The 13,610-nt window shown below is 41.1% G+C and overlaps 1 protein-coding gene across 1 annotated transcript in view; it reads left to right on the forward strand.

Moving 5' to 3' along the window:
- The window catches only part of ECT2L (epithelial cell transforming 2 like), a 99,841-nt gene that overhangs the window by 42,705 nt on the left and 43,526 nt on the right, over nucleotides 1-13,610 (forward strand). The window contains exons 4-10 of the mRNA XM_084777589.1: nucleotides 310-472; nucleotides 4,628-4,880; nucleotides 5,916-6,084; nucleotides 7,561-7,699; nucleotides 8,671-8,839; nucleotides 11,553-11,681; nucleotides 13,243-13,335. Of these exons, the coding sequence (XP_084633715.1) occupies nucleotides 310-472; nucleotides 4,628-4,880; nucleotides 5,916-6,084; nucleotides 7,561-7,699; nucleotides 8,671-8,839; nucleotides 11,553-11,681; nucleotides 13,243-13,335 (1,115 nt within the window). The remainder of the gene's footprint in view (nucleotides 1-309; nucleotides 473-4,627; nucleotides 4,881-5,915; nucleotides 6,085-7,560; nucleotides 7,700-8,670; nucleotides 8,840-11,552; nucleotides 11,682-13,242; nucleotides 13,336-13,610) is intronic.

The raw sequence follows: 13,610 nt of genomic DNA on the forward strand, positions 1-13,610 counted from the left end.
GAATACGTTGCTTTGCCTGCTGACTTAAAATTTCATAAAAACAAAGGCAGCTAGACTTTACCTTCAGTTCCAAGAGATGTGCTGCCCTCTTCTAGCCTTTTCATGCAAATGCCAATATATATGTACACAAAACACACATCCACACTGAATGACTTCTGAGGATCTAAAGGCATACTGCCTGTTCCTTGGCCCCGGTTTAATTGCTTTATCTTGGAACATTGGAAAACAACAATGACAAGTATCTCTACAGGGTCTTTAGTCACCATTATGACAGTGTTAAGAATTACGTTTCTGTGTCTTTCTTCGTAGGTTCATCCAAGACTGGTTTTCGGAAAGGAAGCAGGTGGCCAGAGTGGATTTCTCAACAGTGTTACCTCGGTCCATTTCTCTTTATATCTTTTCCTTTCTGAATCCGAAAGACTTATGTGCAGCCGCTCAAGTCAGCTGGCCCTGGAAGTTTCTAACGGAACAGGTCTCTTCCTTTGTACTCCTTTCACTTCCTAGTAACGGGACACAGAAGCAATCATTAGGTGTAATGGGTCAGTCAGGGTGGCTCCTCCCTGAAACTACAACAGAAGGATCCTGAACATAGTTAAGTACCCTTGGGTGATGACGGATGGGGGACCGGGGAGAAGCAGGCTCAGCGCCTAAAGGCTCTGGCTGCACAAGTGTAAGGACCTGAGTTTGATGCCCAGAACCTATGAAAAGCTGAACACAGTAGCACATATCTATAATCCCTGGGCTCCCCCAGCAAGATAGGGGGACAGGGGAACCCCTGGACACTCATGGGCCAGCTAGGCTGATGTATGCAGTGGTGAACAGGAAAGACCTTGTCTCAAACATTGTGGAAGGTAAAGGCCAACCCCCAAAGTTGTCTTCTGACCGCCACTGGCACACGTTTTCCTGCATTCATATACATGGGTACACATACAAACACACACGCACACCCACACACCACACACACATACACATCTACCCACCCACACCCACACCCACACCCACACCCACACCCACACATACACACACACACACACACACACACACACACACACACACACACGAGAGAGAGAGAGAGAGAGAGAGAGAGAGAGAGAGAGAGTTCAAAAATGAAGATAAATGAATATCAGTAACTTATTTTTTATTTGGAACCCAGGACCTCACACATGCTAGGTCAGGACTCTCCTACTGAGCTAAATACTATCCCCAGTAGCATTGTATAATGATAAGCTACGTAAACCATTTCAATCAATCATTTTCTTTTTATCATGCTTGTGAATTATTCAATGTGAGTATTTAAAAAAAACATTTCATCAAAAGAAGTTTGCTACTCTTTATGAAAAATGTTTTAAGCTTTGCTTTGTGTATGGCATTATTTATTCATGATAATTCAATTCTGGAAATTTGGTACATAATCAGAGCTACCGAATCCTTGGCTGACACCTGCTGAGGAATATAACAGCAGCTAAAATCAACATCTGCTGTTGCTTCCACCTCTGGTCTAGGTGTCTCTCCATTGTGTTTTAAGAGAGTTAATTATGAGATGACAGACAGACATGCCCTAGTTGCATCTCATGTTTTCCTCCTGAAGACTGCACACGTCCAGGGTTGACTGTGTCCAGATCTCAGTGAGTGCTTCACGCACAAGCCAGACAACAACTCTTGGTTTATGGACTGTTGCCAGGCTCCTCTGACTCAGGTTCACTGACTTAACCATTATTTAGTCATTTTTACCGACAGCTTCTCTGTAACCACACACCTAAGATCTGCCTTCTAAAGAGAATGTGCTGGTAGTCCTTTCTTCATTGTATGGCATTTGACAGTCTTTGATTTTTCTAAAATATTGTTTTGATTTTTCAGGGTACAGAGAAATGAACCCATGACCTCATATATGCTAAACAAGTGTTCACGCTGTAACCCCTGTGCACAAGCTTGGGTTGTTTTTAGCTGTGCATGTACATGTAGGGCACGGCACTGTGCCCCAGTGCTTACGTGGCAGTAGAACATCAGCAGTTGGTCTTCATCTTCTACCTTGTTTAAGTCATGGCTTTATACTATTTACTGCTCCCTGTGAGGTTCCGGGATTCTGTCTCCATCTCCCATCTCACTGTAAGAGCACTGACATTACAGACATGTGCAACTGTGCCCAGCTTTACGTGGTGTCCTAGTTAGGGTTATTATTGCTGCAATGAAACACCGTGACCAAAAACAAGCTGGGGAGGAAAGGGTTTATTTGGCTTATATTTCCACATCATAGTCCATCACTGAAGGAAGTCAATTCAGGAACTCAAGCAGGGCGGAAACCTAGGGACAGGAGCTGATGCAGAGGCACGGAGGGGTGCGTCTTACTGGCTTGCTTCCCATGCCTTGTCTAACCTGCTTTCTTATAGAACCTAGGACCACCAGCCCAGAGATGGTACCACTCACCGTGGTCTGGGCCCTCCCCCATCCGTCACTAGCTAAGAGATTGCCTGGTGTGGTGGCTCTCCCTTTAATCCCAGCACTTGGGAGGCAGAGGCAGGAAAGAAAGAAAGAGACAGAGAGAGGATTGCTGTGAGTTCGATGCCATACTGGACGGACAAAGTGAGTCTAGGACAGCCAAGGCTTCACAAAGGAACCCTGTCTTTAAAAACCAAAAGGAAAAAAGAAAAAAGAAATTGCCTTACAATTAGATCTTGTGGAGGTGCTCTCCCTCTCTCTCTCCCTCTCTGTTCCTCCCCCCCACCCGCCCCTGCCTCGCGCCTCTCTCTCTCTCTCTCTCTCTCTCTCTCTCTCTCTCTCTCCTCCCCCTCCCTCTTTCTCTCTCTTCCCCTCCCTCCCTCTGTCTCTCTGCCTCCGCCTCCCGAGTGCTGGGATTACAGACATGTGCCACCATCCCTGCCCCTGTTCTTCCTTCCTTCCTTCCTTCCTTCCTTCCTTCCTTCCTTCCTTCCTTCCTTCCCTCTCTCTCTGTCTTTCCTTCCTTTCTTCTTTTTATTTTTAAATTGTTCACTTACAGCCTGATTGTAGCCTCTCCCTCATCACCTTCCGGTCCCGCCCGCCCCCCTTCCCCTTGTCCTCAGAAAGGGGGAGCCCTCCTCCCTTAACATCTAACCTCAGCCTATCAAGTCTTCCTCTATGACCTGGCAAGGCTGCCCCGCCATTAGTTTTGTTTTGTTTTGTTTGTTGGTTTGTTTTTGACACAAAGTTTCTCTGTGTAGCCCTGGCTGTCCTGGAACTCACTGTGTCTACTAGGCTGGCCTTGAACTCACAAAGATCTGCTTGCCTCTGCCTCTGGAGTCCTGAGAGTAAAGGGATGTGCCACACCACCTGACAACTTGTTATTTTTTTAAAGATTTATTTTATATTTAATTACATGTATTTGTATGTCTATGGGTATGTTTCCTGAGAGATGGGATTATAAGCACGTACCACCAAACCTGGCTTTATAGTCTCTTATTCACATCATTTTGGTTTTCAGTGTTTAAGTCTAGATTTTATTTTGATATGTATTACAGCCTTCTGTTTTCTTTGGATTCTAATGTGCTCTTGTCTGTTTATTAAAAATTTAAATTAAGTTATTATATTTTCCAGGCCTAGAATGTTGATTTGCTTCTATTACCAACATTTTCCACTTGGCCCCTTAATATTCCTGGACATATTAATTATAAGATTTTTTTTCAAAGTTTGTGTCTCATAATAATAATGTTTGGCTCTTCTTCAGAACTCTCTATAGTTACTAGTAACTTAAAAACAAACAAAGAATTCCTGTCTTTTGGGATACTTAGGGTATTCAGGTATTATTTTTGACCAAGTGCAACAATTGGGTATAAGATGGTGTCATCTTCCTTCGGAGAGAATTTACTTTTGTTTCTAGCATGGGATCGGGCTAGGAACTGGCCATGCAAATCCCATCACAGAACAAGCCATTTTAAAACTGGCCTCAGTCCTTGTCATAGTTTATTTAACTCAACCTTATCCTTGCAATGGTTCTCAGATGAAAATCCAGGGCTCTGCTTTCATTTTTAGATTTGGAATCTAAATCTAAAATGTATAGTTGTATAATGTATACACACACACACATACACACACACACACAGTTTTTGAGGCTGCCCTAGACCTCCTGGGCTTATAGTCTATCCCCTACCCCAGCTTCCCGTGAGTGCGTGTCATCATGCCTAACTTAATTGTTTTTTATATTGTTTTATGTTTTGTCTAGATTGTGATTTCAGTGAACCATGCAAAATTCACTACTTTTATTATGTCAAATTGTTGCAATTTGGCAATGCAATATGAGTTCAATAAGTATTTTCTCTGTGAGAGGGTTGGGCAGAAGCAAACTATTATACCTGAATTCTCATAATCTAGAGTTAAAATAATAGGATGCTATAGGAATGCTAGATAAGTGTCAGAAGATGGCATATATATGCATATATATATATTTATATATAATGTAATATATTCACAAGAACATTCTGCATATGGAATGAAATATATTTTATAATTTTTCAGACTGAAGTTTAGACATTAAGCAACAGTACTAGAAATGTCAGTCTAAGAGAAAATAATACGTGTGTCCCTGAAACTATTGCTGCTAGAAAACTATCCCTTAGAAATGTGTCCCTCATCTTTCTTTTGTTCTACCCTGAAGGACTGCTTATGGATGCCCAAATGCACTAAGTTCGGATGGTTTCTGCCCTATACACCAACACAGAATGAATACGGAGCTTGGAAGCACCATTACATTGCTTGTGTGTCCAGCTTGGATTGGCTGACACCCAGGGAAGCTGCTGCTGTTTACGGAACACTGAATGAACCCAAAACAGAGGACGAGGAGCTCCAGGAGAGGCAGAGAGAAAAGTGCCTAAGAAAAATAATTTGGGAGAAAATTGCATTCCGTAAGAGTATGTAGCTTTATAAAGCTTTCTATCTTATCCAGACACTGAACAAATGGGTTACATACAGACTCCCATAAAGGAAAGTGTGGGACTACCCATCAACCTATGCTTAAAGCCATGCCCCCTTTTATTATGTACTTTCAGTGTTGGTAATAGGAAAAAATTTTTCAGATGAAATATTCAAGATGAAACATTTGCCTCCACAGCTGTCTGCTTCCTCTCAGGTTTGTGAAAGCATAAACAAGGAAGGGACCTTGTGAAAATGGCTCAGTTGCTGACACACCTGTCATATTGGCCTGAGGGCCTGAATTAAAGTCTCCAGAACCCACATGGTGGGGGAAGTTTGGGCTGGGATGCATGTGCATTGTAATCCCAGTTCTAAGGAGGAAGAAGCAGGAGGATTCTGGAAGCGTTCTGGCCAGACAGTGTAGCTGAATCAACCTCTAGCCTCAACTTGTGTGCTCAAACCCACACATCGGTGCACACACTTGTGCACATACATACGGCTTTTCCCAGTACCCCACCCCCACCCCATGCATAAAAGAAGGAAGAAGTGCAAACACAGGCAAAAAACAAGAAGTCAATTCAGGACAGTAGAATTGGGGCTGGTGAAAAAGAGTGATCATGGGGATGAAAACAAAGAAAAGCAATTTCTTTGAAAAGAGCAAGGCAAAAACAGGGATAAGGCTATATGTCCAGGGAAGCCTCCGATGCGCATACGTTCTTAAACTATCCTGTCAGCTGACTTGGGCTCATCCTTTTCTTTTCCCTGACTCTTCCTGGGAAGATTGAAACTTTTCAGGGACGTTACCTCCAGCCAAGGACAGAAAGGGGTGGGAATCTATGGGGCTGGTTATCTGGTCCCCACAAGAAGAATTTCTTGTTCTCTGAGCTTTGCTGATTGACTCAAAATAACAGGTAACAAATAAATACTACAGGAGTGTGTACAAGTGGGTGCAATTATTGTAATATATCAGCTTGGCTGCAGAGGGTGTGAAGTACACAGAAGCCTGATGCTGTTCGGTTTTGTTTTGTTTTTAGAGGAGTTATTCAAAGCTAGACCCCCTTGGCAGAGTGGAACGCGCTGCTCCAGGATGCTAAAATGCACAAGCCTACCCAGTGGTCCTCAACTGTGGAGAGATGGAGCAGGGTTCTATAAAACATTGGAGAGACAGTTTGTTCGGGCATCTTTAGACACTTTGCCGAAGCGGTGAGCAAATTTCTACCTACTGGGAACTTAGAACTTTTCTGTTTCACCAAGAATTCATTCTAGAATTGTTTAGCCAACATAAGACTCTTCAGTGATTGCATGGTTTATAGTCTATGAAATGTCAGGGAAAGAACTAAGGATTTAATGTTCAAGGATAGTAGTCTTTAAATGCTTTCTGAAGAGGAAAGTATGTAATGTTCAAAACATATTTAATATATTTTAACCTTTTGGTAAAATTATATTGTGGATACAATACATTTTCTAAAGCAGTTGAGGAAAAAAAAAAGATGACTATCCTCTATATTTGTATGGAGTAAAAGTAACTACACAGTGTCTTTACATTGTCCTAATGAATGTTTGATGTAAATAAACTTAGAAGGAATAAAGGCTTATTTTAGCCTTGGCTTCATGACCGCTTGTTTCCACTGCTTTGGGCCTGCAGTAGCACAAAGCATCATGGTGGGAGCATATGATGGGAGGGGCTTATTCACTTTATGGTGCCTAGGAAGTGACGAGGAAAAGGTGAAGTGGCGAGGGTCCCACTTTAGGAGCACATCCAAGATGGCACAACTTCCTCCTATTAGGCTCATCTCCTGAATATGCCCTACCTCCCAATAGCACCATGGACTGGTGAGCAAGCCTTTAGTAGCCAAGGAAAACTGAACAAAATTCCCATGTATACTTGCAAACCCAAATACAATACTCTGGTTATTTTCAGTGACCCAAATCATAACATATGATGACAGTGCCAGGATTCACTTCTTCATCTATAATCCTATCCTAGCTGATGTTTGTAAAGTCCACAACTTTCACAACTGCTTAGAAACTAAGAAAAAAAAAAGGTTTGTTTTGTTTTTCACTTTGGATCCAACAGTTATGTTTCAGAAGAAGACCCTAAAGACAGGTGATATAACTCACCTAGCTGTTATAAACACTGGGACCTCAATCCTCACATTCTAATACTCCTTTGAGGGTCACAAATGACACCATGTGCAGATATGTGTCTGAGCATCTGTGAGTGTGGAATTATGCTTCACTCATGGAAGGCATATAAAGAATTTTAAGAAGCATAGGGTGCCTGTTGTCTTTGGTAAATGTGGGATTGAAGGTGCAGAGAGAATGGAGACATTACTCAGGAACCCCTAAGGGCCAGAAGTAAATCAGGAATTGCTTGTCTACCCCAATTTAAATACAGTTTTGAGCCCTTAGGTGTATCGTAGTGTTTTAAGTGCCCAATAAAAGCTAAGTGAGTGTAAGAAGCTTCTCCTGCGTTCCTCATGTGGAGGCAGAGAGGAACAGATTGGCCCTACCTGACCAGGACTCCTATTTAATGCTGTTCCTCAGACTGCTCGGAGAGTCTACGGACTCAGACACAGTGGCCTTCTGTTGTCTACCAGCCTTCAGGGAGTATCGGCACATACCAAAAGTCATGTTAGCAAAATATTAGGACTTCATCCACCCTCTTGTCCTCTACAGAAGCAATCTGTCTGGAAGTCACTCTTACCCTTTATTAGTAAAGAAAAACCATCACGGGATTGGAAGAACTGACGACAGCTCTTCCTGTGCTTTGCAACCACATATTATCCTAATATCATCTCGGATTCCTGCATACGAGGTACTGATGTGCTAGGAGGCCCGGCCTTTACTAGGTAGCTCCCCCCCCCCCGCCCCCATCTAGACTAGCACAATCTTTTGACTGCCATGAGTAGGAAAATGATTCATCTCTTGAGAGGAAAATTGACCAATCACGTGAACATTTACAGACTCCATACAGTTTTAAAAATTGGGAGCAATAAAGATAAAAGTAATCAAACTTATTCTGAAAAAGCATGAAAGCTCCAAATTGCTGTGCATGAAGTTGGTGTCAAAACACACCCATTGGATTGAATTTGCTGCACTTCAAAAATAGCCAGCATGATAATTAAAAATATTTAAGGCTCTTCCAGGATTCCCAAGAAGTTTAATGATAATATATGACTGATAGTTTTCAAAAGTGGGCTAGAAGTATTAAATATGTTCTATTTAAAAAATGGTGCCATTTAATTAAAATATGCTCCTCATAACCTGAAATTTTATGAAAATGTATAGCTGTTTATAAGCGGTGCTTACTTGTAATCCAAGCACTTCAGAAACTGACTCAGGAAGACAGTTTGAGGCCAACCTGCACCATATAGAGTATCAAGTAAGGCAGGACTATATAATGAGACTCTGTCTCAAAATATAAAAAGAAATAAAATGTAACAAAGTTATATACATATATTTAATTATATATATAATTAGAAGATTTTAAAATCTACTTAAGAAGGCCTTTGCAAAATGATTTTAATTCAGTTTTAAATGAATTGTATATGTCTGTATTGGTGTGTACAAAGATAATGAGGCTGGGAGAAAATAACCTAACTTGTTAGTACTATTTACCTCATAACTAGATAGAAATAAAGAAACTGGCAGGAGAAGGTTAGTTTTCTCCTTTTGTACTTTCTGTAATAATTCTTTAGCCATGATAGCATATGGCGCATCCGCTCAGTTCTTTGACTAGTTCTAAAGCTCACGCACTGACTCCTCCCGCTGCGGTCTCACTTCTAGATGGTGCTGGAAAGCGTCAAGGCAGGCGTCTTGGCTGTGCTGTACGACCACAGCGGTGTGACGCTGGAGAGCCTGCTTCATCTCTTAGAGAGAGCCCTGCAGGGGCGGAAGGCACAGAGCCTGGGGATATTCAGTGCTGGGAACAGCAGAGAGATTGACTTACTCCAAGGTTAGTCTGGACACGGAGGAGAGCAACCGCACAGCTGTGAGTGACTGTGACTGTCACAGTACTTTGAAGTGCTAATTCACTAGGAAGGGCTCATTTTGTCTTCATGGAGAAAGTAAAACATTTGTAATGATTGTAAATATAGTGATTAAAATCACTGCATAAATTACTATCGTACTCTTCTTGAAATGTTTAGTTTATTCACATTCCTGTAAAACTTTTCCATCTTGCACAACTGAAATGTGTGAAGTAACACCTGCCTTCCTCCCTTAGCCCTGCTCCCTGATAGCCATCAAATCCTTTAAATAAATAAATGGAATTACTTGTTTTGTCTTTTTGTGACTGGCAATTTTCACTTATAATCTCAGGGTTCATATGCTGTACCAATTCATTATTTCTCTTTTAAGTCCTAATAGTAATCTGCTCTATGTATGTGCTCCAATTTGTCATCGGATGCCTTTTACTTCTTGACTTTCATGCATAACTACCAACTCCTTTTATTGTCCTTTCACAATCATGGAAATATAGACTCATAAGTATGCCATGGTGTGAAAATCTTCACTTACCAGGAAACTGGGACAGAGGGGAGGACATCCTATTGGGACTCTAGATGAGAGAAGCATGGGAGAATGGCAAAGTTAGAAGGATCCAGAGGGTCCTAGAAACCTACAAGAAGAACATTATGATAGGCAGATTTGGTCCCACTCAAACTAAGGCACCAGCCAAGGACAATACAGGTGGTAAACTTTAAACCCCTACCCAGATCTAGCCAATGGACAGGACATTCTCCACAGTTGAGTGGAGAGTGGGGTATGGCTTTCACACGTACTCTGGTGGCTCATATTTGACCACGTCCCCTGGAGGGGGAGACCTGGTGGCACTCAGAGGAAGGATAGCAGGCTACCAAGAAGAGACTTGATACCCTATGAGCATATACAGGGAGAGGAAGTCCCCCTCAGTCACAGTCATAGGGGAGGGGAGTAAGGGGAAAATGAGAGGGGGGGGGGGAATGGGAAAATACAAGGGATGGGATAACAATTGAGATGTAATAAGAATAAATTAATAAAATAAAATAAAGTATGCCATGGTGGCTTCCTTTTTAATTTAAAAGGCCTCTATACTGTTTTTCATTACTGCTTTATCAACAATGTACAAGCATACAAAGTTCTCTGTGCCATTTACTTGTTTCAGAGTTTTGTTGTTTATTTGTTTTCTTCTGCACAGTTTCTAATCTCTGTGTTTTGGTTAGGACATCTCTGCTGATGAGTGATGATGAACATCTGTCATGTGTTCGCTGGTTAGTTGTGTATTTTCTTTATGAAAACAAGCCCTTTGCTTATTGAAAAGTGGGTTGATTTTTTTATATAGGTTGAATTGTAGATATTCTTTGTATGTTATGGATAGTAATCACTTATGTGATTTGCAAGTATTTCTCTCCTTCTATAGGGTCTTCATTATTTTTCTGTTATTATGAAGAGACACCATGACAAAGGCAACTCTTACAAAAGCAAGCATTTAACTGGCAGCTTGCTTATGGCTTTGCAGGATAATCATCATGGCAGGGAGCATGGTAGCAGGCAGGCAGATGTGGTACTGGGGAAGTAGCTGAGAGAGCCTCATCCTGGTGTGTGTACATAGAAAGAGTGGGTCTGGCATGGGCTGTTGAAACCTCAAATCCTACCTCCAGCAACACTCTCCCTCCAGCAAGGCAACACCTGTTCCAACAGGGCCACGCCCCCTAATTCTTCTAATCCTTTCAAATGGCACCACTCCCTGGTGACTAAGCATTCAAATAGATAAACTTATGGGGGGCCATTCTCATTCAAACTACCACATACAGGTGTCCTTTATACCCTTTCTTTTGAAAGTACAGTAATTACACTAGCAATGCACACCAAATGCATGGATAAATTGGTGTGCACTTGCTACCTCTTATGAACTCTGCTTGGCTTGCGCTGCAAAGCATTACATGGGAAGGAACGGCTGGCATAATTAAGTTGTCATGGGGAGGTTTAAAAATCTCATCAGTGTTTACCTCTTTTGGGGTGGAGAGGAGACAATGAATACCTCTAATTAAACTTTTAGAGCCTATCCTTAGGCCCTGTATAACTTTGCAGTTTTCCTTGCTTATACCTAAAGCAGAATTGTTTTGGTTTTATTAATTGTAAACATTCTGTCCATGTGGAATGAGGGAAGAGGAAATAAATTAGATGGTCCAGCTTCAAGGGAACTTCCAAAATGGCACAATGAGTCACGAATCATTCCCAAGGCAGTTAGGAGTAAAGGAAGGTTTGAGGTGGTTGCTAACTCTAGGAGCCTTGCCTGCTCTAAAAAAATTTTTTTTATTGATGATTGTGGAGGCTTTGAAAATTAGTTGCAAGATCTCAGAACTTGACTGGCCATTCACTTTAAACCCTGCTTGAGCCCGAAGACTCACAGTGCTACACGGTGGAGGCAGAAACACAATGTCCAAAACGTAAGTGTATAACACCTTATTAATCCAGAGTCTGAAGGAGCCCAGGGCCATAGTGCAATTCACTGGCGCTTTTTGTGGCCCTAACACGATGGTTCATGAAGTGTAGGTACACACTGGATATCTTTATTTTATAGGCAAATGGTAGGTTTTGAATTTGTGATTTCATTTTCACAAATGGCTAGAAGCTTTTGTTTATAATGATGTAACAACCAAATATTGACATTTTATTTTTTTCCTTAGGCTATAGAATTTGTATTAAAAACTTACTGTGGCCTGAAGTGAGAGACTTCTGGGAGAAACTAGGAAGCTGTGTGGCCACCAAAGAAGAAGGGGGGCGTGTAGACTTCTTTGTGCCACTTGGAGCATCAGGTCAGTGTCAACGCTCTGGAACGGCAAGCGGCATGTCTCTTGGTGATGCTGTTTTGTGTATTTCTGAGGTGCATTCACAACCAAACCTATTTAATGCATGAATCAATGGCCCATTCCATTTCCCACTGTAATTATTACATGAAATCATATGACATAGTATACTATAATTTATCTTGACAACGTATTTTATAAGTGAGGTTGCTGTGAGCACATTGTGAACATGTGCTCTAAGATATACAAGATCCAGGGGGTGGACATCTAACTTTTACAAAGCCAGATAACCTGTTGTTCAAAGTGGTTATACACTTTTATGTTTCTAGAAAGTACGTCTGAGGACTCAAGTTGTGCAACACTGTGATACTTGAATTAGTTTTAGCCATTCAAGTGGATACAGAAGCATCTCATGGTGGTTCTAACTTGTAGTTTCCCAGCAAGTCAGAATGCTTCTTATGTGCTTGTCTGCCATTTACATATCTTCCTCAATGTCTGCCCAAGTATCTTTCACTTTTTGAAAAGTAGATTGTTTTTCCAGTTGATGACTTATGTTTTCCTTCTCTGAATAGATTCTTCTGAACAAGAGAACTTCTTAATTTTGATGAAATCAAATTTATTATTTCTACTTTTGTAATTATGTTTTTAGTATCATATTATTATTTAAATTTTTAAAAATTTTATGCCGATAGGTGTTCTATTTTTTCCAGCACCATTCCTTGTAAGGAAGCTTGTTCTTTCCCCCCATAAATTTTATTTTCAAGTTTACTGCAATCAATTGATTATTTGTATCTAAGTCCACTGTGGACTCTATCTGACTTCATTATCAATGAAATATTAGGCATATAAGCCCATCAGCTTTTACTATCTTGTTCTGAGAAGCAATTGAATATTTATTTCTGGACCACAGAGGATTAAAACACCATATCCATTATATACATTTCTTTTCAAGTAATTCAACCTATTCACTGAATCTAGTAATCCACTATATATTGCAATCTGTGTCACTGAAGGGGAGGAAAAAACTAAGATATGATTTCTCTGTGTATTCTTGGCTGTCCTGGAACTCGTTCTGTAGAGCAGGCTGGCCTTGAACCACCTGCCTCTGCCATATAACTACTGGGATTAAAGGCATACACCAACAGGTCAAGCAGAAGGGGAGAAATTAATGCTATGTTAAATTTTGATCATTTCATTCCACCCTGTGTTTATCTGTTTTAAGTCTGTCTGCTTTCAACCACACTTCTCCTTTTATTCATATTATTTTAGGAAATTCCTGTAGGGTTTTCTTGGTTTTTGACTTAAATATTCCAAAATTGAATATAAGCTTTTACTCTAGTCGTATGCCTTTCATTCCACATCTTATTGCTTCTCAAAAATTAAGTGTTTGGACATCTGTCTGTAGAGATAAAGGAGAGATGTTAGTGGGATCTTTGACTGAAGGATTTGAATTGAAGATGACAATTGCCTATGGTCTTTCTTGGCCAGCTCTTTCATGCTTCTAAGTAACCTTTGACTGTTTCAGGAGAAACCTGTGAGTAAACTAATGCAGGCATTTTTGGTTGTGCAGAAGCAGGCATAGAAGTTCTTTCTCAGCTGTCTCAACTAACTGGTATATTCTTCTCTGCCCCCACTGGAGTTGCGACTGGTTCGTACCAACACAGTAAGTACATGTGAGAGCTGGCTAGTGTGCCTAGGAATGTACAGCCACTTCAACATCGCTGAGGGACAAGTACTAGAAAAATATGCTCCTGTCTCATTTCCCTACCTCAGGAACTAACCAGCAACTGTACATCTTTGCTGATGGACACCTATCCTGACCTGTTCACAGCAATTGCTACTCTCCCTGAAGGGATATTGTCCCGACTTCAGCCGTGATATTCCACATCCCTGAGTCATGTTTTGATGTGAATGTTTTGTTTCCAGCTATGATTTATT

Source organism: Acomys minous, assembly GCF_964271855.1.
Source record: "Acomys minous genome assembly, chromosome: 3".
Classification (NCBI taxonomy): domain Eukaryota; kingdom Metazoa; phylum Chordata; class Mammalia; order Rodentia; family Muridae; genus Acomys; species Acomys minous.